Raw genomic sequence first — 27,224 nt, 5'->3', positions numbered from 1 at the left:
CCAAGAATGAATTAACTAAATCCAATTCAGGGAGGACAGTGATAAACAGGGCATGGCTCATGAGAGCGTTAAAGGTTTGGAAAACATTACTTACAGTGAGACACTCCAGAAGAAAAGAACTAAAAGAAGGTTAAGGACTCAGTTCATCACTGTCTGTGGGGACGTGAATCTATTGGGGTACTGCTCAGGGGCAATAATAGATGCTAGGGTCTAGGATGTCCTTGGGAACACTTCCTGAATATCTTCTCTTATCTTTTGTGCGCATGTGGAGACCAACCATAATCTGATGCTGAGAATGCAAACCTCCGGTGGCACTGACTGAGATGAAAACGATTAGAGGCTGCATTTGCTTCAGAGTCGAGACCTGACGGCTCTTCCTAAAAGTTTCTAAAAAATGCTTCTGTTCTGAGGTGGTAAAATATCTCCTTAGGAAAAAGCACTAATCCCCTCTCAGTGATGCCTTTGGAAACGGATCTTTTCCATAGTCATGCAGCTTACAGAGAGAAATTAGTCTGAACTCTTCTATATCACAGCTGCTTTCACCCGGTTGTCCTGTTCATTTTGTTTGCCTTCCAGCAAGATGTCCAGGCCTGAGTTGAAAGACACCAAGAGCATTGCACAGAGATGCTGCTGGGAGGCTGCTTACCCCGACCTCATGATGCTTTACAGAGCCAAGACCTCCAGGCTGTCACCCTGCTGCATTCAATGGCTTTCCACTCCCCTACAGCTGTAGATCATTGCATCTGCCTGCATTGTACTGTGCCTGTTTAGGCCCTGTCTTTACAGCTTTTTATTTGTACTGTTTTACTACTCTACCTAGTTTTAATGTCCACACACATTACCAGCCACGAGTTTAAGTTTTCCACTAGATAACCACTAAAATGTTGAAAAGCATCATACTGAGTTCCAATACCTACAGCCCCAATACTTACCCTTTCAGCACCCAAAACTATCCAACAATTAATGTAGCAATATCTTTTTTTCTTTCTTTTTTTTTTTTTTTTTGGTCAAAACATTGCTAGTTTTTGACCAAATAAGGACTTGGTTAATCCATTTACACTAAAGGAGTATCACTGTCCACTGATGTTTCACCAGGGCTCTGCTGGTGAAATCCCAAGGTCTAATAGGGGCGGGAAGAGGGTTAATAATCCAAAATTCATATAGGAACCAACCTATTTGCTACCAACTCACATGAAAGAAGATAGCCCTCCAAAACCACTCATGACCCCCATCAAAGGGAATTATGGAAATATCCCATTCAGCCTTAATAGGACCCATGGAGTTTTTGTGAGTCGATCTCTGCTTTCTCCATTCACAGCTCCAACAGAAGGAAAATGACCGAAGAAAGTAAGTTTGTCATGATTTGATAGCAGACAGCATACTAGTGGAAGGGCTCCTATGGAGATGGAATGGCAAGGACTATCTTCAGGGGGAACCACACTTGGCGGACAGTCAACAGCCAAAAATATTCAGGTGGGGCTGAGGGACACTGCGACTTGGGAAAGGTCAAGGAAAGCACATTTCCTCCACTGCTGTGTACCACAACAAGTCCCTTTTAGGCATATAATTTACAAATATATACATCTATACTGTGTTTGCATAAATGTCGATGTCAGCCTTTATCTAGAAGCCTGAGCCAATGCCACGTGGAACTCAGCACTTTGCAAATATGTGAGTAACCCTCTTTTCATCAACCAAATGTCTAACCTGCTTAAAGACTGAAGCCTGATTCACATGAAAAGTCCTGTTTTCTCTACAGCTCCATCAGGTGGCATTCCCCTAAGCCCTTTCCCTGTTCTTGTTTGTAGACTGATCCCATGCCAAGTTTTGTACTCTCCTGACGCCAGGGTAAGCGTCCGCAGTGCCCAAGGTCATCACCTTCCTTTTCCTGAGAAGTGGCCCAAGATTAACACTCCTCCAAACTTCTACAAACACAACACTCATTTCATGGTTGTCGTCCACCATATGATGGGTCAAATCATCAGTCTGGGAAATAGGCGTCTTTAAGGAAAGCTGAAGAATGCATCCAGCAAACCGCATGTGTGCTGCATTTACCTGCCGTGTCTCCCAGAGGGGAACACGTTGTATTAAATGCTGAGGAGGAGTAGAACCAGCTACAGGAAAAGTTTGCTTTGTTGAGCATTAATAAAACTAATGGGGTATGTTTATGTAGCACCTTTCATTCCAAATGATCAAGTGCCTTGCTAGCCTTAATCATTTCACCCATCACTGAGCTGCAGACACCTCTGGGGTGGAACATTAACAGCTGCTTGGCAGAGCACAGCAGCAAAACAGAGCAATTTAATGGAGGAGAAACACCCCGTCCAACTGCAGGTGTAAAGGGAATTTTGTTAAGTGGAATGTAATTATCCAAAGCAGTGGTACCTAGGAGAGAGGGAGACATTTCCCTTAATACTCTCATATGGGGCTATGGCAGCTTTTCCAGCCCCCGTGTTACTGGGGAATCAGCATCGCAGCCTGGCTCCGGGGTTGCAGTTGAATCTCAATTTAATTTTCCATCCTAAGGCTCCCAAAAGAAAAAGCATCTTGAAGTTTTTTGGTGGGTTTCCAGATTCCCAGTATTTCAGCTGAGGATTGCCATTTGCCTGTTTCAAACACCTAAACCAAAGCAGAACCAAATGAAGAATGTGGCTGGAGATGGAGGCTCAGTACATCCACGTTCCTTACAAGCAGCACGAGACTCTGTCAGCTATAAAATCCACACATTATATAAGAGGGAGAAATCATTGTCCCTAAACTATTTGTGGCAGGGTGGCTTGATTTAAATTGTAATCATGGTTTAAACCAGCAAACAGAGAATCTTGATTTAAATAATCAGTTTTAATCTTGTTTTGCATGTGTGCTTTTCAGTTATATTCTTTTAAAACTGGTTGATTCTCACTGATTGGTATAATTTGCTGCTTCTTTATGCTAAATCAAAGAATATCCTATATCTATACATATTTATTTCAGCAATTATATAGTTTAGCATGCATTTATTCAGATTCCTACTTTTTACATTTTTTATGAAGAGAAAATGGTGAACAACAGATTTCTTATTCAGTAGATGATTGCTGGATTTTTTTTTTGTTGTTGTTGTTTTTCATTTATTTAGAATTCACATCAAGCTGCTTTTAAATGGAAACTGGAATTCAGTCATAATTTCACCCCCCTCCTCCCAAACCGAGTGTAATAAAACTACTTGAACCTGCTGGAGATACGAGAAGAAAATAAGTCTTGCCCAGAAATTGTGTTGGTGTTAACAAAGACAGCACTAGCTGTCGCTGGGGAACTGGAACAGAGGTGCATTTCTAAGAGAGCTTGGCAATGCTTCTTCCTCGCTGGCAATGCTGGCTTAAATAGCTCCCAGGTGTTTTTGTTACCCCACCCTCAGCCACTGGCCCTTACTTGACCCAAATCAGGAAGATTTTCTGTGGGGTGGGATTTCTGCTGCTCTACCCTGGGTGGAACCGATCTCTCTCTGTGGGACGGCAGCGTTCCCACAGGAGCTGTGTAATCGCAGCTCTGCGCGCCGACACCTTGTCCTTGAGGAAAGGCTTTAAATCACACAATTTTGGGGGGTAAATCAGAGTTGAACCCCACGAGCAGTTGCATCGTCATGACCGCGGGGATGGAGAACCACTGCAAGGGCATGGGAATGGAGATCCGTGGTGGCAACCTCTTAAAGCCGTTGTCTCCCCAGATGTAATGTGTCCTGAAATTCGCTATAATATGTCTTGTCTCTGGTTTTATTCATGCAGGTTTTCCCCTCCCCTCCTTATCAAATGCTGGTGAATTCCTCACTTCTGTACATGCCCATTGATCTACTTGGATGACTTGATGTGAAAGAAACCCTCCCGTTCCAGTTGCAGAAGAAGCAGCTGCTGTTAGGAGCTGATCTGGCACCTCCACAGACCGAACCTAGGTTCTCACCAAGAAACTGCAGCCAATTCATTACTTTGACTTTTCCTTAAGACTTTGACATAGTTGCTTGGAAATTATCTAAAAATTATTTACAAGTCTCTAACAGATTATTCTGAATTCAAGCCTTAGTCAAGGCTGCCATAATTTCCCATTTTGTTTAAACCATTTCTCTATTAAAAGAAGAAATGTGTATTTATCTTAAGTTAAAAAAAAAAAAAAATTAATGTTTCCATCTCCCTCCGCTACAAAGTGACCAAACCCGGGCAAAAATCAAAGCGCACGTTTCTGAATGCGGCAGAAAGCTGTCATTTTGATGAAGTAGTTCGTTTCTGAGTTTGCCACCGCTGAAGTTGGTTGCGGAAGCCCTGTAGTGCTTTGGGGGGGTCATTAAATACAGCAGCGAGAAGAGAGCTGCGCTCGCTGCCAGTTCGCGCTGCTCGGCACGAGAAGGTCTTGCCGATGGAGAGAGTTGCAAGGGGAGAAAACAGCCACCGCGTGGGTGCTGCGGCAGGAGAGACAGCACATTTCGGTGCCTTTCACACTGTTTTTAACGAGTGCTCTGGGCACCTGTGACCATTAGAGGACCCGGGAAGCTCTTGTGATCTCCAGGAGAGCTTTTGGTATAATGGCTCGTGCCACACGGTTTGTTTGACGCTCTCCATCTCGCGGTTGCTCAACCCATGGCTTGTAAATAAATGCAGCAATAGCAACAACAAAATGCAGGGTTTTTTTCACCCCCCCAAGATATGTTGTGCATGTTTGAGGGGCTGCCTAAGCCTATATTTTAAACACTTCAGCGCTGAAAATTCACTTAATATATTACTGGATAGAACTGGATTATAGTTGCTTTATTTTCTGCTATCCGTATGTTTAATTAGAAAATATTTGGATTCACAACTTAAAAAGAGATAGAGTAAAAAAAGAAGTAACATCCTTATTTTGTAAAAGGGAACTGAGAAAAAGAAAGAAAGAGAAATGAAGTGATAGAGCCAAGGTCAAGCACTGTCTGTAGCACAGCCATGGATTAAATCTCTTGAGCTGCAGTCCAGTGCCCACCCAAAAGCAGACCTGCTCTGAGTCCTGTAACATGTCTGCTCCTCAAATGTCTTTGTATAATTTAGTCAAGTGTGGCAAAGACTTATTTTTGATTGGGCCATAACAAAGTTAAGTTTGGAAAATGTTTAAACTACGTGAACACCAGATAGGAATTGTTATTTTCTTTTTATATACAGGTTTCAAAATGGTCTGTGCTGGGATGGACAAAACAAAACAACGACCTGCCTTAGAGCGTACAATTAAAGTTTTTAGGGATAGTTCAAAGAAACTCTGAAAACTTTGCAGAATTAGGGCAGTGCTGCACTTTCAATCACTGCCCTGGATTGGAAAAAAATGGCATTTTTGCTAAAAGTTAATCAAAAGCCTCTGAGAAATAAAGCAATGAGATTTTAATGAACAAATTCTCATGGCGGAAGCTGTGCTTTCCTTTATTTGGAGCTCAGTGCACACCTCTGGGCATGGGTAAAACAAAAATAACGTGCTCTTTCCTCTCACTTTGTTCTGCTTATGGGTGGAGATGCATCTTCGCTGGAAAAAAAGCAAAGCCAGATACCTCAAGGGGCATTGGAGGAGACTGGACCAGATGTGGACTAACACTCTGTGTGCTGGACCTAGAAGTAGATGCAGTGGTCCAAATGGGAATTCAGAAATACAGATACGAGCATCTGGAAATGCCAGATTGGGGAGAGAGCCTGGTACACCTTTCCCCAGGGCAGGAAACAGTGCTGTACCTCTTCGAAAGGTTGGGATGGTGTATTGACATGTCCTGCCCATTGCAGCTTGGTGTGACCCCCACATATCCATGATGAAGCAGAAAAAGGGGAAAAGGCAAAGGGAAAACAAGCTTTGATTCCCTGGTCCATGTGTAACCAGCAGGCTTAACTCTGCAGGGCAGGGGTCCTTTGGCCACAGACATAGGTATCAGACCATTCTGACCCCTCAGCTATCATCACCCCTCCCTTCTTTGGATTTATTGTCCCCTCTAATCCTTTGCTCTTCTCCATCTCATCTATTCCAGGAGGGCTCGATCATCTGCTTAGGACGGAGCTCATGCCTGGCCCTAAAAGCAAAAGCCCACTCCAAATGACCATCGAGCTGCAGGTACATCGTGACCCAAGCGCTGATGTCCACATCAGCTCTGGTGGCCCTCCATGTCCTGACCATGACCCTCACTCTATGGCATTAGCCATTCCCCATTGGCATTGCACACAAATCCCACCCAAAAACCAGGCTGGAATTGAAGTATTGCTATCAAAAGAGCAATAGGTCTTGCGCTGCTGAACCTAGCGGTATTCCCCCTAGGGTGTTTCACACCAAAAGAAGTTATTTACAGCACTTGGAAATAGTGTAAAAAATGCACAGATTTACTTCCAGAATACTTGGCAGCTTGCCAGCAATATTAGTAAATGCAATTATTTTCCTTAAAAAAAAAAAAAAAATCTCCATGATGCGGCAGTTTAAAGTGGTGAAAGAAAGGACAAAAATTAAAAGCGTAATGGAAAAGAACAGTAAATTCTTACCTGTTAATGTTGTTTCTACATGCCCTCTTCTCCAACATGCAGGCTATTAATGAGTTTTTAGAGTTTGGGCCTTTTTTTCCTGCTTAATGGCTTCACCATCATCACAATAATAATAATAACGTGAAACCTACACACTAACCTGTATGAACTGCAGTTCATTACGGCAGAAGAACATTGTGCAGGGTTTTAATGTCAGCATCCTTTCAGACGCAGATTACAGTGATAGAGAAAATACATTCTCTATGGGACATACCATATGGGAATAAAAGTAATAAAAAAAGAAAATGGAAAGACATCTTTTCCTCTAGAGGCAACGAGGCCAGTGATGAGATAGATTAGCCCTAGAAATCAGTGGGAATTCCTTCACTGTGGAACAAAAATCAAGATACTGATCACTAATGCAGCAGTTGAAGTATTAAACTCAGATTAATCTCGTGTACCTTCACCTCCTAAATTGGGAGCAGGGATGCCGCTGGCTCCCTCTGCGGTCCCTGGGGTGACCTAGGTGCTACCAAAGGGACATTCAGCTCTTGGGTGGGTTGAATCCTGCCTGAGAGACAGTGGTATCCACTAGTTTCCTCATTTAAAAGGCTGTTTTATACCCAGCGGACAGGGAGGTTCATTGAATGTGGAGGGAAATTGTCTGTTGTCCTAAACACCATCAATTTACTGTCCCACCAGGGTAAAACTTTCTCTGAGACTCTTGCGAAGAAGTGAGGTGATGCCTCACCTTTTCACTTTCAAGAAGCATCTCAGGGCTAATATCTAAAAAGGACAAAAAAGATAAGAGGACAGAAAATAGGAGGAATCTATCATCAAGAATGTCAGCGGTTAGAAAGTTGGATCACAAGTAAGGAAGATGTAACAGCCTTCAAGGGAGCCATTTTTCAGTGGAGAATGTAGCATTTGGGATGGTCATGTAGCTAAAGTCTCCTTTTTAGGACTAATATTCTTCATAGGAATATTAGTATCTTTATGGTTGGAGAGCCTGAAGGCACATTCCTTCCCCTGACCTTCACATTTCAAGTGATCACCAAGTCTCTGAATATCTCTATAAGGTGCCTTCAGTAAGTTGCAATATCCAAGCACTCCCCATGTACTGTTTAAATGGAGAATTTCTTGCAAATCCTACCTGGAAAGGAGCAGTTTAAGAGTTTTGAGGAGCTGAAACAGAGAAGGGGATCAGTGAAAATTCCCTTCTGGATCTGCTACTCGTTTTTGTAGTTCTTCACTAACTTCTGCAATTGATGATGGATCTTTAGTGGTAAGGGTTCTGACTAATTTATATTTCAAGCTGAAACATCTTGTTAATATTAAGGTTACAACTGATAGGAGGCAAGTGAAAGATGACAGCCAGCAGATGCCTGATCTTGACCAGGTAATTCTAATTTATTCTTGTCTTCCCCTACTCAAAAGGCATACGGCAAGCTTAATAAAGTACAGCTCGTAGCACATTCTTTTTTTTTTTATTTATTGTGAAGATTTTTTAATTTTTTTTTAAATCTCCTTTCTGATTTCTCCATAGTCTGAGTATCACATTTTTGCCTACATGGTTTGCAGAAGAAGCATGTCTGAAGCACACACTCATTTACTGGAAGTACTTTATAATGCACTATTTAATTCAAAGGGGAAGAAAAAAAAAAGAAAAAACAGATGATGTTGCTGCAACCACGGTAACAATATTAACAATAGAGTGTATGAAGCCTGAAAGGAAATTACTCAGCAAAACATGGTAATAAAAAGAAAAGTCACCATGGATTATCAACTGGAGTATTAACAAAGAATTTGTAATGCTAAGATTACACAGTAATTCTGGCACTGCTAATTGCACTGATATATTGAATTGTATTTTGGGCCAGTGATTTGGGTCAACCTGATTTGGGAAAAAGGAAGGTGAGTGTAAAGAGGACTGAGTAAAATCCTTCCTCTGCAGAGGGTCAGAGCTATTTAGGAGAACCTTGCAAGGCCCCTGGTAGCAAGTATAGACAACATTAGGGAATGAACTCTGGACAACCAAAGGGAACAACAAAAACACACAGAAATAATTACCATTGTACTAGAGCTCCCCTACCTATTGTAAAACAGCTCTGAAGAGGAAATATTTGGAAAAAGCTGATGAAATTCTGCAGCATGTGGCTTGATCATCGGGACAGCTTTCTGATTTAATAAGATGCCAAAATGTGTACAAGAAACCTAGCGGCAAACAGCATGTTGTGGGGTATTTAAGCAAAAGTACTAGAACTCATACCACTCTGGCCTGCTGACTATTTTGCAAAACCAGATAGTTACCACCATACACCTAGGACCTGATCTAACACTGCTGATGGCAACGGGAGCATTCAAAGGCTTCAGTGAGCTCTGTATCAGACAACCACTGAATAAGGGAAAGTGTTAGTTGGATTTCTTAACTATCCAGGGGAGATAAAATTATGTAATTTCTTTGGTGTTCCTTGTTTGAAAGACTTGTCTGTAATTATTTCCTGCTGTAATGTACCCCTGTGTTTCTAAATATCTTCTGTAAGCGTTCAATTCTATCGAGTCTTAATTTCCTATGCAGTTTCTTAAGCGCTCCTTCCAGCAGCAGTAATGGCTTAAACAGTGTGGAAGCAGAAAGTGTGGCAGTTACTGCAAGAAATGCTCTTTAAATCAAGTATTATGTCAATTAAAATGGCTAAGGGTTGGGTATGTGATGGTAGAGCAGGCAGAACTATCATGTGAGCTTTCCAGCTCCTGATTGCCAGTACGTTTCAGTTTTACAAAAAACTATGAGAATTTTCCAGAAAGGCAATTTATTTGATGGGAAAGCAAAAGTTAACCATAACATATCCACTGCCTTTCTGGTCAGGTTGGTAAGGCTTGGAGAGCAGGTTTGGATATTGGGCTGGTTGTTTGCTTGACAGTTTTAAAGCTCATTTAAATGCATCCCAGAACAGTAGTGACTAAAAGAAAAATTATTCCTCTCTGTAGGATGTGGGTCCAGCAAAGTAAAATGAATTGGTGCTCTTAATCTTGTCACCAGTGAGTAAGTGTCTGTATTGCTATAGTCACCACACCACTTTTGGCACTGACTGGTGATTTCAGAGGTGAAGGCAAAGACAAATGGACCTTGAGATTAAATGGCTCTTCCTAACAGAGGTGACCAACAGAGGTGTGATGGGGCTGATCCTACCTGCATCCAGTTCATTGTTAAATGGAACATTTGAGTCCATCGGTGCCGTTCTCACCCCTTTTGCACACATGAAATGCATGCAGAATTGTTTGCAGGGTGACAAGTTTCCTACATATTTTTGAATTGTGAAGATGGAAAGAAGCAGCCCAGCGCAATCTGACAGCAATGGTCCTGCAGCCTGAATTTTGTCTTCCAGGGTGGTTAGATCTGGAATTTTAGTTCATGTCTACTAACCTCTCAGTCTGCTAGATAAGAAAATGCCACACTTCAGCAACACTTCTGCTGCAAGAATTTCTTTACACAATATATCACAGTTGAGCATCTCCAGCTCGGTTGAACTGTCTCAAGCCATCTGATGTTACTCATCCTGCCTGGCTGCTTGATACTGCCTACATTCTTCTCAAGAGGAGATGATGACAGAGCGAAACATCAGCTCCACTCTGCACAGTACACAGCATTAATCACTGCTGACTTGTCCTGCTAAAGCAGAAAACTGCTCCCCCTCTCTCCTGCTCCTTCTCATATTTAACCAACTACATGCCTTGGTGGATATCAACACTAAGCCCAGATTAAAACTAAAGTGAATGTTTAGTTTGCCACGGCTTCTTTGGAACAGCTAAAAGTTAAGCTGTACTTGTTGAGGGTTTTTTTTTTAGAAAAGGGCTGCAACTCCACTTTCACAAAGACAAATTTAACAAATGCAGTTGGCCCAGGTCTAAAGTAATCCTGCAGCGATTACGCTGAATAAACCAGTAAGCTCATTAGCACATTGAAGGTAGAGAAAAAAGTCGTTTGGGGGTTTTTTTTGGAAAGGCATTCTGTACGGGAATACCTACATTTTCTGTCCATCTCTCATGTTCAGATCTATCCGGGGACTACCAGGACAATTCACAACAGTTTGGGCAGATCTGGGGTAAGATCTCCCTTATAGACCCAAAGGAAATATTTGGAGCCCGCTTCATGGGTGCTTACGCACAAATGCTGTCCCTCCATCTCCACATCTGTAGGAGTGCCCTAGGCAGTACAAAAGCCTGAGGTGCTCTAAGGTGAGGTGTCTGCGCAGTCCTGCATGGCCCTGAAGTCAGAGAAAGCACAGCGATGCTACAAACTGTTGAAACTGGAGAAAGAGGGAGGATCAAGGGGCCAGCATGTACAGCTACTCCGACCGAGGCAGCATCCACTCTAGACCATTCTCAGCAGCCGTTTGTCTAGTTTACACTTACTTAAAAACTTTTAGCACTGGAGTTCCTCAGACTCCTCTGACTATCTCCTCCAGTGCCTAATCGCCTACAGACTGTAGGCAAATGAGGAGAGGAGGATCTAGGTGGCTTTGTTCAGCTAGTAGGAGAGATGGTTAAAGGGAGATCTAGCTGCTGTCTTTTAACTATTTCAGGCATGGGGGATATACAGGAGATGGAGTCAAGACTGTTCTTGGAGGTGCTCAGTGAGTGGACAACAGGCAATGGACACATGTGGAAATTCTGACTAGCTCTTAGGAGAAGAGTTGTTCACAAAAACCATGGTCGGCACCAGAACCAGGACATAGAGATTGTGGCCTCTCCACCCTGGGAGATGCTCAAAGTGTAACTGAGCAACCTGGTCTGACCTCAAAGTTAGCCCTGCTTTAACCAGGAGACTGGACCAGAGACCTTCGGTGATGCCTTCTGACATAAATTATTCTGTGGAACTCTATTTTTATGATGACGTCTCTATGATTAGAAGGTTTTTGCTTTTAGTATGTGACTGAGTTGCTGCAAAATAAGTCCATTTCTGGAAGACAATTACCTTGTTCTCCTCCGTTGTGCTCTTCTCTATATTAAACAATTGCTGGCTCAGTACAAAGCCTGTTCTGGGTTACCTAAGGTAATGCCAGTTAACTCCAGGCTGGGATCCAAATGACCACTTCAAGAACTTCTGCTTGAATCACTGTTGCTGAGAAACAGTGCAAACTAGTACTGGAAAGAGGTTCTCCTAAATTCCTTGCTAGACTTCCAGGAACCAAACTCCTCCTCCCTGTGCGTGGGTCTGAATTGTTAATGGGAGTTCATGACTTCAGCTTAGCCTAGATGGTCATGCTGCAGAATAACCCTTGAGCTACATGAAGTGCCTGCTACATTAGCAGCACAGAGTGGTTGCATTATCCCGGGACAAGGTGCAGTAACTTGAGTTGTCCCCTCTGTCCCCTTACTCTACAAAGTGACTGTCCAGGTTGAGTGAAAAGTACTGCCCAACGGAGGGGAAGCCATTGGGGCTGTTTGGGTGTGCAGAATCTGAGCTCAGGGCAATGCCAGGGTTATAACTCAAGCTAACTCTTAGTGAAAACAAACTCTTAACCTAGTAAAAGTATTCAACCTCCTGGAAAGCCTGGGAACAGTTTAAATAAAGCAACGCATGCCTGCTGCCTGTGCAGGTGATTTATGGACTGTAATATGCCATGGAACCAGAGCACTTCATTGGTTTCCTTTAAAGACAGAGGGGTGGATTGTGGCTGCACTTACTGAGCAGCGTATCTGTTCCTTCAAGACATCACCACTCCTGAAATAAAAGCAAACCTGCTTTTCGAGGGAGCCAGACCTCTCATTTTCTAAGAACACAATAAATGTCTCTGTAGAATCACACTTCGACAGCTTTGGATTTACAAACATCAGAAATAAATTCTGATTATTTATTTTGGATAAATAATGAACAGCATAAAAATTGCTGACGTTAACCTTCATTGGAAAAGTTGGTTTAATGGGGCCCATAAAATCTTCTATTGATGGCAGGTTCATAAAGCTCCATATTGACTTCAGCTAAAGGCTATAACTTCTATCAATACTGTCAACAATTAATATTGACTAATAAAGGTATCCTGTAAACTGAGTCATAGCATTATGTTACTTTATGCTGCCATTAGCAAAATTTCATGTCTTCTTGAAAACACTTCTCCTATAAATTTGGGATTTCTCAAAATAGCCTGCGTGATAGCTAGCAGCGAAGGACCCATGGTAACACTGCGTATGTGCAGAGGGAGGAAACACAGAGCAACCTTTGCATTTGCTAGACAAAGCTTCTGAGAAGATCTCAGGCTTCATTTGCTCCAACAGCAGGTTTCAGGCTGTGAGGGGTTTGTGTGCAAAAGTTTCTCACACCTTTATCTGTGCCAAGCAATTAAAAAACGAAAATGTCCAAATTTTGTGTAACTTTTAAGACATTTCCTTAGTCCTTCTTGTCTTCCTCCCTTGCAACATTTGTTTGGATACATTTATACCACCAACGCAACTGCAATCCCTGTACTGAAATGATATGTCTTTCTCTCAGCTCTGATCAGTTTTTCTGACCTGAACCTGGCTGATGTCTCTGACATCTTCCCAGGAAAGTCTAAGCATCAGCTGAGTCTCCCCAACAGCACGGTTTGGATTGTAATATTTTCCCTCGTGTTCCACCACCTCTTTTTTGTCAATATGAACAATATGATTGCATGGTGGACACCACTACTGTCTAGATTTTATTTATGCTACACAGACTTTGTATTTTTGACTATGATATAGCCTTTCACACTCTCACTCAGCATCTAAACTGCAAATGCCTAGGGCTCAAAGAAACTTCTACATTTGTACAGCACTTTAAAAACCTGCAGGTATGTTCTCCACCTTTCTGTCTTCCCTTTTCTAATTGCTATAAAATGATGGTTCAACAAATGGTTAGTGTGGCATTAAATTTAAGGGAAGAGGAATTGGAGGTTATCTCAGTCCTGACATGAGTACTACTGCCTCTGTTATTACATTCAGGAAAGCCTTTCAAGGCATGTGTTGTTGCTAGTATAATTTCATTTGTAAGCAATCTGTAGGTACACAGTTGAATTTGCACGTGTAGAGATAGTATTAGGGAAACCAGTGAAGACTCCAGCAACTAATGTAATTCTTCTCTCTTAAGACAAAAAAAAAAAAAAGACTAAAATTCTGTACTTTGCTTTTCTGAGTAGGCGTGGAAAAAAGAATGTATGGAATAGGATCACAGCTGCTCGAATACCACCATGGAAAGCACAAGAGAGTGCTTTGGATACAGGAGGATGGGATGGAAGTGCGAGGTGTTTGCTTTTGGCTGTTTTCTAGCGATTTCTTGGAAGTGTGAGAAACTCTGACCCTGATGTTCCCTCTGGTTTTTCATCAAAACACAAGGTTCGGAAGAAAAACAATGTAATCTGGCACTGCGTGTCAGCCTGTCCTAACAGGTACAACCCTGTAAGACACTACACTAAGAAACTCAAAAAAATACTGTAAAGATAATTTAAAAATATTCTTCTGTACATCCTTTAAACAGAAGGCCGTTTATCTTTGAACTTTACCTAATATATCATTATCTCTGAGCAGAAACTTAATAAGCTTCTACTGTAATTTTGTTGGGAGTTAAACATAAAATCATGTGGGTGGTGTATGTCTCACCGTGTCATGGCTTCCCAAGGAAAAGTTATCATCATTTGTCACTATAATACTGTGGCAAAAAGCATAAAGAGAACAAGCAATACAGTCATTTCACATCAGCTTTCTGCGCTGAGCTCAAGCTCCTGATGACTTGTACGTAGCAGCTATATTAAGAAGCAGGCTGTGCCATAATTGAATTAAAGGTGCAAAGGCATATAGGGCTGTGTGAACTCCCGGGTCAAGCTGCAATTGAATCAAAATCCTCTCTCCCTCCTACACTGCTTGGCAGAACTGCTGACCAAAAGGTTCGCAGACCTACAAAACGCATGCAGGAGTCCCCGCAGCTGGGGACGCAAAGTTACAGAGATAAAAAATCTGTGACCTTCAGCTTTTATTTCGTAAGAAGAAAAAGGCTTCTAAAAATATTTCACCATCGTTTTCTTTCAGAGAGCAGTCAGCTGATTTACATAAATGAACTGGCTCCTGTCAAGGAACCAGCAAGGAAAAGAAGGAAATTATCTGCCCCGAAAATCTGTAGCAAAGATAAGAGCAGCATCAGCCAGGGGAGGGGAGATTTAAATGCTTTTTGTCTGAAAGGTCGCTACAAAAAGCAGAAAGAGTATTACAGCCACTTAATGATCTCTGTCGCTGTGATAAATAAGTAGGAGCTTCTCCAGCAGTTTATTAACAAACACTCTGTAGGACAGTACAAAAGGCCACGACACGGGGCTATTAGAAGAGTGTTTTCACTGAGCCTGATAAAAAAGCCCCAACACAAAACCGAAGGAAGATTAAGGTGGAGCGGTAAGAAGAGGCATTCCTGGCAGAGCTGGAGGCTGACATCGCATGCGCTGTCGTCACTTACCGGTTTCGGTGTTCTCGTGCTCTGTGTCAGTGAGGGTGAGGTTGGAGTTGGCCCGGCTCGACAAGCAGGAGCTGCGTCCGGACTTGGGGTTGCGTCCCCAGAGCCTCACCGGGTGCTCAGGCGACATGACCACGTCCGCCTCCGTGTCGGCATCCGAGCCGGCGCTGATGGAGTAGCCGCAGTGAGGCAGGCCGATATCAGTCCGGTACAAAGTCCCATGTGTGGGTGTCACGTCTTCAAGACCCAGCTCTCGCAAAGAGAAGTTGGCTCCTGGGAGAAAACACAGCAGCCTGGTTACTCTTCGATAGGGGATGGTTTCATCTAGCACGGGTCAAGGGTAGAACCATTCATCCTCTGTCTTCTAGCGGGGCACAGCAGCTCCCGAGTCCCAGTGTCATACCCGATTCCCCTGTTTTGTGGTCTTGCTTAGGCTGAGACCAAGTGATCATGCCAAGACCAAAAAGCAGCTGCGTTCTTGCTTCTGGAACCTGACAAAAACTCAGAGCGTGTTCAATGAAATCATCAAATTGGAAAGCAAAGACAGATGGAGAAATGGTGGAATTCTTTAGGAGAGGCAAAAAGTAATCTTGGAAGAAAAGCAAAATGAGGCATGCAGTGATCAAAACTCCTACCATACACCTGGCAACTCTACTACAATAGGAAAGTTGAGTGAGTTCTGCTCATTGAAATCCCTGAAATCACATACTGGAGATTTAAATTTCCTTTGGCGATCTCACTTTCCCCTTGCTGACCACTCACACCTTGACTCAGTTTAGCTATTCATTCTGATACAGTCACAGCAGAGGTTATTTGGCTGCAAATAGATGCAATTGTTCAGCTGACTAAAAATACAACCTGAAAAATGACTCTTGAGTCCATGTTTAGTTACCTACAGAGCTTCAAAATCAGACCAAATCAATGTGAATGAGGCTTCAAATATTAGCACACTTTGTTCGGAAAGTTGCACAAGAAAGCTGGGGGGAGCAATTAGTGGCTCCATTTTAATCCACACTTATTTATTAATGCGTGTTTTTATTTCTCAGCCCTGAATGTCTTTAAAAGATTTTGGCCACCCATGAATGCCTTTAGCTGCACCGTGCATTTAGAAGGCACAACGCACCCCCTGCTCCTGTTACGTTACGCCTTGATCGGATGGATTAAGGAACTTTATCTGTAACTGGTAGGAGACATCAGGCCCTGGATCATGGCCAAATACCAACACCGGTGATCAAATTCAGCCTAGCTGGCTTCTTCTGGTTATTTCAATACATAAATCCCCTGAAACAAAAGGAGAAGTGGAACCTGCCAAATCTACGCACAGGTCACAGACTCAGCTTTAGAACAGTGTTTGCAATTTAGGCATGTTTCGACAAGATAAATCTGAATGCATGGTCTCCAGAAAAGTTCAGGCCAAAACCTACCTTTGAACAGTGAAGTTTGTATCTACTTATTATTGAAATCTGTTCATCAGGTGTGGACCTCAAGGTTGTATCCAAAACTGAGTTATGATTCTCTCCCTGCTCAAAACCGCACAAGCATGTGGCTCTCCTCACATTTCCATTTGTTGATGCTAAACATCACATGGTGGAAAACGTGTATGCAATAGAAACTGTCAGATTTCTACTTTTCCAGAGTCTGGTTTCACACTTGTGGAAACACTCTGGCTTGTCCCTGAGCCCTGCTGCATGGGGGAGGTCTCATATCATAGCACACATGCATTGAATGGTCAGCTGCCCCCACGTAGACGCTATTTTACTACACTTCTTCATTCAGTTGACTTTGCAGCTCACAGTGAACAGAGAGAAGATGTTTGAATGCAAGATGAATAATGGGACTGGACAACATTTCCACATAAAGCTCAGAGAAGGAGCTGTTTGAAGTCAGGAGGAAATAACCAAGGTTCAGCTTGTAACAGATCTACAGCTGATAGCACTCAAACTATATAAAGCATTCATGAACTTCACACCTTTTTAATTGACCAAACAAGATTAAAGCTTTCAGACAGAGTGGACAGATAAGCTTGGTTGGGGCTCACACCTCTGTCAAACCCTAGGGCCTTGCTTGGGAAGCACAATGCAAGCTTGTGGCAAATTAATCCATTTAACTTGATTGCAAGGTGGTCTGAGAGAGTGTCCTCTACCACTCCACGGCATGAGGTAGCAAATGAACTTGACCTAGATTATAAACGCAAGGAAGCAGTATCTCCCCAGAGACCTCGCTCTTCTCTTCCAGTTTTGACTTTTGTGCAAGGCCAGAGTAGTTTTTAAACCATCCTCCACGGAGTACTGGAAAACGTCATCTTTTGGTTTTGCTTGCGCATTTGAGTCACTGATGGTGAGTTCCACCTTCCCCTGAAACAAGCCATACTCAACATCTTCAGACACATCAATGTGCAGCATGACTGATGCTCTCCAGTAACAGCAGCTCATAAATTATGAAAAATGACTGCTACAATTAACTGAAAATCAAATTTATTTGCAATAAACAGCAGGAGATGCATTGATTTTCATATTCTATGCTCACTGTTGCCTTTTAAGCTGGAAGAACTCAAGTCAATAAAAGGAAGATAATAAATATCTGAGACTTTTTAATTCAGATCTGGTCTATTTTTTCCTGTGCTGACTTGCACGTTTGCTGGCACTCTCACTCTAGCTAAAACCATTTAAATGCTGACTTGTTTATTTACTGAATTTATTTGGTCAATTTGAAATGTTTCCCTCCTCTGCCTTCCAAACCAATGCAGGAGAGAAATTCACTTTGCCTTGTTGATGTCGAGCAGGCTAATAAGGCTTGGTTTCAGTTGGCATGAGGCCAAGCAGCACCACAAAGTGAGGTCCGTTCATGGCTTTCTGCCAGTGGAAAATGTGGCACACAAAGTCTGGGGTTACTGTTAACACTCTTCAGGCCAGTTTTGGGACTCTCAGGATAAACTGGGAGAAAACTAGAAACTGGAAAATCTGTGGGTGATATATCAGAAGTTGAACTGGCACCCTGACATGGCTAATCTTAACTTCTCAATTAATTTCAGCCACTTAGACCAGTGGGTTTTACTATTTCTCAGTAGTCTACAAAATTTTCCTAGGGAAGTATGAACTTGTGTATAGCAAATTTATACTCCCTGTCAATAGACTGGCTTTTCTTATTTATCTTTTGTGGGCGTCTTAGGAGAAGTCCGTGGACCTGGATGGCCTCATAGACCCTCAGGTTGAAAACCGCTGACCTGTACTAATTCACATCTATCCTGCATGGTGAATATATTGTATGAAGTGAGCAAACTCAATGACCTAAAAGGTTTCCTTTTCTTTATAACTCCGTAGATTCCTTAGAGAGGATGAAGTACTTCAGAGTTGCTAAGAGGGAAACTCCTTTTATGATTGCAAAGTATTACTTACAACACCTATTGGCCCTTTTGTTAATTATTGCCTGGTGCCGCTCTCCTGAAATACAAACACCAAAGCCATGTGCACAAAGATACTTCTGCAAGTCATTTTGCTTGTGCATGCCTTAAAGATGAGTCTTGCACCAAAACCACAAGTGCATGGTGTTTGAAGAGTGAAATTAAGCAGCTCCCAAATTAAACAAGTGCAATTATATGCATTCCCTTTGGGGAATCAGCTTCTCCAAACTGCAGAGGCTATGTTCAGAGCAGCCTGGGTCAGCTATTTTATGTTCATTGTCTGGAATGCTGCCTACTCTATTTGACTCGCTTTGCCATTTTATGCTTTTCTTGATGGACTTCTAAAAATAATTTATGTGAAGCCCTGCTTGGTTTCTGAACTAAGACAGTCGTGTCTCTACAGAAAAATGAAGATGAGACTATAGTGGGGGCCAGAAATCCACCTCACGTAGGCAACAGCAGCAGTGAAAATGTAACTGCACTGAATTCAGGCTAGCAACAAAAAGGAGAACATTCAGGATCTCTATTAAGACTGTGGAGCCCATGCTGACCCTTGAACCTCCACATCTTCACAGCTACTGTGACCCAGATTCACTAAGTGGACTCCTTTAAGTCCTAAAAGTGGTTCTTTACCACTCCTTTAATACTGGAGCATATCCCCATCTCAAACCTACAGCCTGCAGGCCATGTACAATGCCAAGGGTTGTTCATCCTGTCTGCAGCTCAGCTGTCTCCCTTCTTCCAGGCTTCTTGGGTTTTGCTGTAGCCCAGGTGGACAGTGGGGACAGTGGCACTCTCCCCTCATTTTCTTCTGCCATGGTGTCCTTGTTGACTTCCTTCATGGTAGAGCAGGGACATGACACAGTGAAAAGGTCTCCTGAGCAGGCAGGGACTTTCCACGCCACGTCAGTACTGTGCACCATGCGCACAGGGGGTCTGTTCTCATGGTGGGAAGTGGCAAAGGGCTGTTGGAGACAGAAAGACTAAGACAGAGAAAATGTGTCTTGGTAGATGCTAATGAACACAGGCTAGCGGTATCCGACGTAAGGACATTGGTTGGCACGCATCCCACGTCTGTGCAATACAATGAAGATGTTCCTTGCTGCTCTCTTTCCTTATGTCCCCCTTTTGGCCTCAGAGCCCTTCAAAGCCCCCAGCTCTCAGCTGATTAACTCACGCTGCTTGCAGCAGCATCTGCTGAAAGGTACTCACCCGCTCGGCAGAATTCATCGGCCTCCTGGTGCACCATGTCTTTGACCCGATTGCTGTAGGTCAACCTGGAGTCTTGATCATAAGCCTTCAGGGTCTCGCTGGAGCTGTAGGACTTCTGGGGTACCTTGCTGTCCTCACTCTCGGCTGAAGAGCTGGTGTAGCGGCGCTCAGTGTCGCGGCGCCGAGTCAGAGATCGATACGGTTTCCTTTCTTTTACATCCATGGCACCCTTGTCGGAGTATTCAACATTAAAATAATGACGTCTGTATGGTGGTCAGATTGGAATAACCTGAAAGAGACAATAAAAGAAATAGGATCTAGGTTCATGCCTTTGGGCACCCGAAGGCTAATTTGCCTTCTTTATACATTCTTGCACTGAACAAAAGAGATGTTACTTAATGGACTGCAGGAAAACCCTCTTAGAACGATTACCAATGGAAAGAAAGTCTCTGTTACGCATGACTCATTTAATAATTGCCACAGCTAGCGGGACACATACACGCAGCAACCTGCATCTGTCTGAACTGGGCATGCGCTTGGGGATTTGAAACTGATTGTGATTTTTCTGCGTCTTCTTTCCATGGGAAGTGATTCAGACACCTCCAGGAGGCATGTATTCGGTACATCAGTCACCTAATCTCTGGGAAATCAGACCATGCTGAAAAGTCTCTATTTGGGCAGCCAGAGGACTTTGGAAAAATGCTGTCCTACAGTTTTAAAAGTGTTTTGATAGATCGTGAGGTTAGAAGGAATGAACAAAAGAATGAGACAGTGTAAGAAGGCAAGTGGGAAGGGAGAGGGACAAAAGAAGACTGAAGGAGTGAGATATGGATGGAAATCAGATGAAAATGTCTTCCTATTCAGAGGGCTCATCTTTACTCAGCTGGAAATAGGCTAGAACTTAAGCAGAGTTGAGAAAGTGTAAATAAATGATATCTCTGCTCCGTGTAACAGCATGGCCTGGGATTTATGCCTGTGGGGAAACCAATGTATATATGCACCAGTATGCAAGCATACATAACTGCAGACAGAGAAAATTGATATCAGAAATAAAATGTGTATTAAAAGTATTTTTCTCAAAATAATTAATAAATTGTCTTTTCACTTTCAGTTTATTAAATGCAACAGAAGCCAGAGGGAAAAAGTCAATGACTTGCAGGAAGATGGTAAAGTATGTTTTTGAATACCTAAACTGGTTTATGAGGAAAAAACTGGTAAAACCCACAAACCAAACATTGAAATCTGTAATTACAGGCTGAGTTTCTCAGGAACTGAGTTCTCCTAACTGCTAAAGAACAGAAGGCGAGTCTCTAAATGCCACACCAGGATATTGGTTTTTACTGGCAGTACTTAAAAACAGAAAGGAAGAGGATCAGAAAACACCTATCAGTTCTTGCTCTTTTTCATAGCAAATATGTATGGCAATGCAGCAAGGACTGAATCGCGTTCTGTTTGCATTCCTCTCTTGAAAGGCTAAATCGTGAGCATACTAATAAAATCTTACTCCTCCATGACTCTTAGAGCCCAGCCTTGCTTCAGATGCTGTGCCCTGGATTTGTGTTGCTGCAGCACAACACAGCAACGGTGCAATACTCGAGGATGGATGTGCTGTGAGCTTTGCAGGTCGCTTTAAAGGGTTGTGGTGTTAACGTAGTGTTTGTGGCTCTCAAAACTATGAACCTGTGAAGGATGGAGGACTCTTAGCACAGGTTCTGATAACCTACAAATCATAATAGTAATGCAGAAGCTTGAAGACAACATTTTATTATGAATTCCTCACTTGCCAAGCTGTCTGGCACAAGCACAACTAAGAAAATTCTTGAGTTGAAGGGAGACTGCAGGAGGGAGCAAGAGCTGCAGACGGCTGTGAGCTACACCTGCAGCTGGGAGAAGAAAAAGAGGGTCCCACTCCTATTTCTGCAATTCTGACTTTGCTTTCTGGGCTTTATCCCTTTAACCTCTAAAATGAACTTTGCAATGACAGAACCCCGTTCCGACGGCTTGTACGGTTTTTGTGGCGCTCTTCCAGGAAACTAAGACACTACTTTAAAAAAAAATACACTTAATTCTCTCCCAGTCTATTCCAGTGATGGCAGTAGACCAAGTTTACACTTCCTATTTGTCAGCAAAACACATACAAACCATTGAACACAAATGGAAGGGCGGGGGGGGGGAGGACTGTTCTTATAATTGAACTTTACTTAAGTCATCCGCAGAGATTTGAACACCACTTTGATTTTAAACATGTGTTTAAACCCACTGAACTCACTGACTTAAATTCATTCATGAACTATGTAAGTTCAATACAGTGAATGCAAATGGGATTACTCACTGGCCAAAATTTACACACGTTAGATGTTTTGCAGAGTAAGGGCCTGAGAGGTGCAAAACTTAAAGCCTGAATGTAAAAGCAATAGCGAAGGAAATAGTGTTAAGCTAAGGACCAGTTTAACATAGTAATAGCATGTAAGAGATCTACCAAACACTGGTAGATATTTTGCTGTATTGAATCAAACATATTGGCACTTTCACACTGGTGAGAGGTGAAAGGAATAGAGCATCTGATTGCTTTTCAGTGCACTGTATTCCTCCCTTAAAAAAACCAAAGCTTTTTATGGCTTGAAAAATTGTGACTTTTTTTGCAATTATTATTGACTTGGTTTCTCTCCTTTATACCATCTCTGGGTGAAATCCTCAAAAGGAGCAGGTTTGTTATACCTTTTAATAAAACACCTTAAAACAGGCTCCTTCACAGCGGCGCTGTAGTAAGAGCTGTTAATAATGAACACTGAAATTGTGGTTTATTGTCGTGGGGGACAGAGATAGCAAAATGTGAGCAAGAAGTAGGTACTCTATAAGAACGAAATGAGGAAAGGTGGCTTCTCTCTGCTCATGAGTAAGTATTGCAGCAATTCCTACCAAGGGCCAGTCATTTAAAAACCCTCTAGCAGGAGAGGCACACGTGCCAAGAAAACCTTTCTGCACAGTTAGAGCCACAAGGTACAAACAGGGTTCTGTAATTACCATTAGTAACCTTGCAGCTTAGGAAATGGCCAAAAAAAAATCAGGAAATTGACTGAATTCCCACCAGATGAAGGTTTTTCTTTTCATCAAGAAGGGTACTGAAAAACTGAAATTCCTCCTACAGTTCATCAAAAATAGCCCTGTAAATTTGCACCATTCACATACACATTCCTCTATAACAGTGCTTCAATTCCCAATTCATTCATGTCTTTATAAATTTAACTCTCCTCAGCCCTTTCTCTCTCTCTCTCTCTGCACTTGTAAGGAGATACTTTTCAACTAGAAAGGTCACCCCCAAAACACATAATGAAGATTTTTTTTCTATTTTCATTTTTTTAAAAGAAGGAACTGTTGCATTTAACTGACTTAAGTAAGTTTCCAGCACCTCTCCATGGACATGCAGTTCTTGTCATCTCATTTTTATGGACCAATTCCCATATGGTTTAGATACCTTGCCTTCAATGGAGTTGTGTTGTCAGGGAATTTGCGATATAGTGTTTCTGTGATAGATTATTATTTTTTATCTGCTACTCCTTGTGTCTTGATTTCACTTCTGCTACAATTTCATCCATGCCATCAACACCTCGCGTTTTTCCTGACTTCTCTGGCACAAGGTGAATACAAAGAATCACACTTGTCTCAGTTACATACTCAACCACCAGTTTCTTTCTGCCTCTAGCTCATGATTGCTCCTCATAACTTTAAAAGCTTCCATAAACTTGCTGGACCTGATATAAAAAAACAAGGCTTCTAATATTGTCCTTTCCATCCCTTCACTCCTCCTCCTTCCATAAAAGCACAAAAGCCTTCTTCTCTGAGCCATTTCTATTTGGAAAGGACTTTCTTGTCCTATAATGTAGTGTTTCTGGCTCAGTTTGATTCTTTCATCATACTGCCGTCTGCATAACATCAAATTTCATCTCTTTTTTTTTTTTTTTCCCCCAGGCCAATTAATGGCAATAGCTATTCTTATTTTTGTCAGCCCTCTGAGTGTACAATCCCAGCTAGACCACAAGCTGGTTTGGAGTGCAATTCACAACAGAAGCATCCTTCGGGCTTTACTTACTCAACTCAGAAAAATCCCACTGACCCCAGAACGGGTTACTCACATGCTGAAGCCTATAAAATCAGACTCCTTGACATAATTATATATTTCAGAGGTGTGGGACTCTTCTCGCATCCTTGCATATATGTCAAGAAATGGAACAAAAAAATCAGCTTTCTAGTTCTGGTGCAGTAGTGCAGTAAACGCAATGCTTATTTGCAGCTCTTTTTATTTTGCCTTTGCTATGGTTGGCTCCCAAATAATCCTTTTTATTATGTTTTATCCTTTATATCTATCCTCCTCATTCTCGGTTCTGTTGCTTTTTGTTGCTCTTTGGAGCTTTCATTAACCACACCGGCTTTGTGCTGCAGAATCGCACTCAATGAATGGCAAGGGGAATGATTTATTTTCTGAGTCACTGCTCAAAAGACAAACTTCCATCAATCAAAAACCAGACAAGAGAGTGTGACACCACAAAGCGATATGCTAGGAGGCGCTTACAGCAAAAGGGACAGGTGGTCTTTGATAGCTGACTTACATTGCAGGTCACTAATCACAGAGATTAGCAGCAAGGTGATAGACAGCGCCTGTTCTGGAAGGCAGCATGTCATATCATCCAATTTTCTGTCAAAAAGTGAGGGTTTAAATGATAGAGATAGCTTTATGTGTTTCCTATATAGTTATGGCAACATGGTGATGAGAAAGCTGGAAGAGTGAAATATCTTGTCTCCATGAAAACGTGAGCATGAATCCTGGTGGGTTGACGTGGTCCACCTTTGTGCTGGGGGAAGCAAAGCAACTTCCCATAGTCGTTTGTTTCTCTCCTCAAAACTGCCTATGCAAAAATGGCATCTTACTTGGCAGGGCCTGCTTTTTGTCTTCTTACAGTAGATCTCCTCATTCCACTGCTCAGGGCAGTTTTTTTCCCTATTTTTTATTGCTGCTGCCCTTTGTAGAATGAGCACAGCCACAGAATACCGAGCAGCAAGCTGGATTTTATTTTTCCTCCTTTGGGCTCCACAAATCAAATCGTTAACTAAGACCTAATGCTGGTAAGTAGTGAGCAAGTATCCTTTTCTTCACTTTATAGAGGAAGAGATGAGGCATGGGAAGTCAAAGTGACTTGCTTAAGGTGGTACAAGAAGAAAGCAACACAGCTGAGAGCAGACTTTTGATCTCCCGGGCAGAGTCTGATATTGAGCCCCGGATTTTTTGAGAATCAAGTCACATAAGCACAGCAGAATATTTAATTTTAAAAATCTTGGTCAATGCATGTCTGAAATCTTTGTGCGAGAAGAGTAGTGTGAACCTCAGGTATTATTAACAAGATGCTCTTTCATGTTTGGATACTGCCGTTCAGTCAGAAAGACTGTGAAGCATGTACAATTGCAGTTGTGTCTGACCCGTGGAATTCCATGGTGAATGAGGAAAACCCACTCAGAGTCAAAAGAGAGACAGTTTTTCACCACGTTGTACATTAATCTTCTCCAAAACACCAACAGCTGTTGGGGCCAGATCAACAATGTTATTTGGGAAGTTAGCTCGAACTCAAGATCCTAAGCTGCAACCAAAGATGTTGTGAGTTCAGATGCTTAAATGACTTTGTGGCTGTGGTTATTAACATCCTGCACCAAGTTAAGTCATCACTTGACATTTAACATCTTGTTTGAAACAACACAGTCCACTGTGACAGTCCCACCACACTTCCATGAGGATGCAAATGCCTGGTTCGAGGCTCTGTATTCTGGTTGCATGACACAAAATGTTGAACTGGGAAAACCTTATTTGGTCATTTCCATCTTGCCAGAAAATTCTGTGATATTGCCTGCCATTCCACACCTGGTCTAAAGCACAAAGCCAGCATAAATGTAGTGGTGAATGTTCTGATGTATTCAGCAGATATTTAGGCATGTACTTAGGGGTGATTCAAATCAAATTTGTATTGCCAGGTGATCAGAGGCTGCAATGATTTGATCTTAGCAAATATGCAACCATGGCTTAAACAGGGTGATGCTATTTACCAAGTTTCTGGGACATTCTTCTACAACATAAAAGACTCCTGTGTTTTTTATTAAACTTTAAGCTTCAGATTTATAACAGAGGTTCAAATCCCAGGAGGTCTTTGTAGGAAATAAATTAAGCTGTAGGTATAACATCCTCTCACATTTTTGGCAAAGGCTTTGGAAAGAAGCAGGCACAAGAGAGAAGAATGAAGACTTGAGTTAACACTGCTTGGCTTCAACCCAGCGCTCAGAGAAAGTAACAAAAACTCTCTTTTCTGGTCTCAACCACTAAGCCTTTCTTCTACTGGTAAGAGACTTGCTAGGCAATTGGTAATGTCCTGTCCAAAAGATGTGGTTTGTGACCTTTTCAGGAATAAATCTAAAACTGCAATGAGCTGGAGGCCCAGAAAAGCTTGAAACAGTAGTTGAGGTTTGAAGCATGGTGGGAAAGCATGAAGGGGGCTGGAATGCAATTATCTCAATTATTTCTGGTTTGCAAACCCCTAAGTCTTCCCTCATGGGATGCAGCCCTTAGCCTGTGCTAGGGGAAGATTTGGGGGCCAGAAGTTAAAAAAGCTTTCAAATAGTTTTTGACTAATGTAAGCAGTTTGCAGCTGCAGCCATCAGAACCCTCCACTGGCTTCCCTCAAAATGGAAATTACTTTGGAAACAATCTTATTTTTATATTGAAATACTCTTTATTAGTCTATTTAGCCATTCTTGGAAGAAGCAGGTTTTCTTCAGAACCTCAGTTTAATAGATAATACATAAAGGTATTTAAATAATAAATGCCAGAAGAGCCAGCATGACAATATAGACTGATTTAGGTTCAGCCTGCAAATTTTTCCTGGCTCACTATGTCAGACTCGAGGTTCGGGTGTGTGATGTGCCAGTGAAACCAGCCTGTGTATCAGTGAGTCTCAGAATGAGAAAGAGCTGGTGGCATCAAATGCAGAAGTGACATCTCCATTGCATGTAGTCACTGAATGAATTCCACTAAAGCATACCCATTCTTCCTCCATCACCCACCATCTGCTGATTTGGGCTTTTACCTGGGACACAGAAGACCAAGATTTAAGTCCTTAATCTGAATCAGACAGCACAAAGTCTTGAATGTGTCAAACATCCCAGGTGAAAGCCCTATGTACAGGCTTGGGAGAGTGTTCAGAAAAGAAAAACAGAGTCTTTTTTGTCTTCTGAAAAACAATAAAACATGTTTGATAAATCTCTAGTCATCTTCTAGACAATAACAAAAGACTGGTACAAGGATGGGTTGACCTTGGCTGGACACCAGGTGCCCACCAAGCCGCTCTATCGCTCCCCTCCTCAGCAGGACATGGGGGGAGAAAATAAGATGGAAAAAAACTCGTGGGTCAAGAGAAAGACAGTTTAATAAAGCAAAAGTAAAGACTGCATGCGGAAGTGAAGGAAAACAAAAGATTTATTCTCTACTTCCCATCAACAGACAATGTCCAGCCACTTCCCAGGAAGCAGGGCTTCAGGACGCGTAGCGGTTGCTCCAGAAGACAAACGTTGTAATAACGAATGCCCTCCCTCCTCCTCCTGTCTCTTAGCTTTTGTAGCTGAGGTAACGTCATAGGGTATG

At 42.3% G+C, this 27,224-nt stretch overlaps 1 protein-coding gene across 1 annotated transcript in view; it reads right to left on the bottom strand.

The window, feature by feature from the left end:
* Window positions 1–19,834, bottom strand: part of TENM4 (teneurin transmembrane protein 4) — a 348,544-nt gene extending 328,710 nt beyond the window's left edge. The window contains exons 1-2 of the mRNA XM_010576571.1: window positions 19,547–19,834; window positions 14,938–15,207 (exon numbers count right to left, since the gene is read on the bottom strand). Of these exons, the coding sequence (XP_010574873.1) occupies window positions 14,938–15,207; window positions 19,547–19,769 (493 nt within the window). The 5' untranslated portion in view covers window positions 19,770–19,834. The remainder of the gene's footprint in view (window positions 1–14,937; window positions 15,208–19,546) is intronic.
* Between the last annotated feature and the right edge of the window lie 7,390 nt (window positions 19,835–27,224).

The sequence above is a fragment of the Haliaeetus leucocephalus genome, unplaced genomic scaffold, assembly GCF_000737465.1.
Source record: "Haliaeetus leucocephalus isolate CR32 unplaced genomic scaffold, Haliaeetus_leucocephalus-4.0 Scaffold536, whole genome shotgun sequence".
Taxonomy (NCBI): Eukaryota; Metazoa; Chordata; class Aves; order Accipitriformes; family Accipitridae; genus Haliaeetus; species Haliaeetus leucocephalus.
This window is presented reverse-complemented; position numbering and strand designations above follow the sequence as displayed.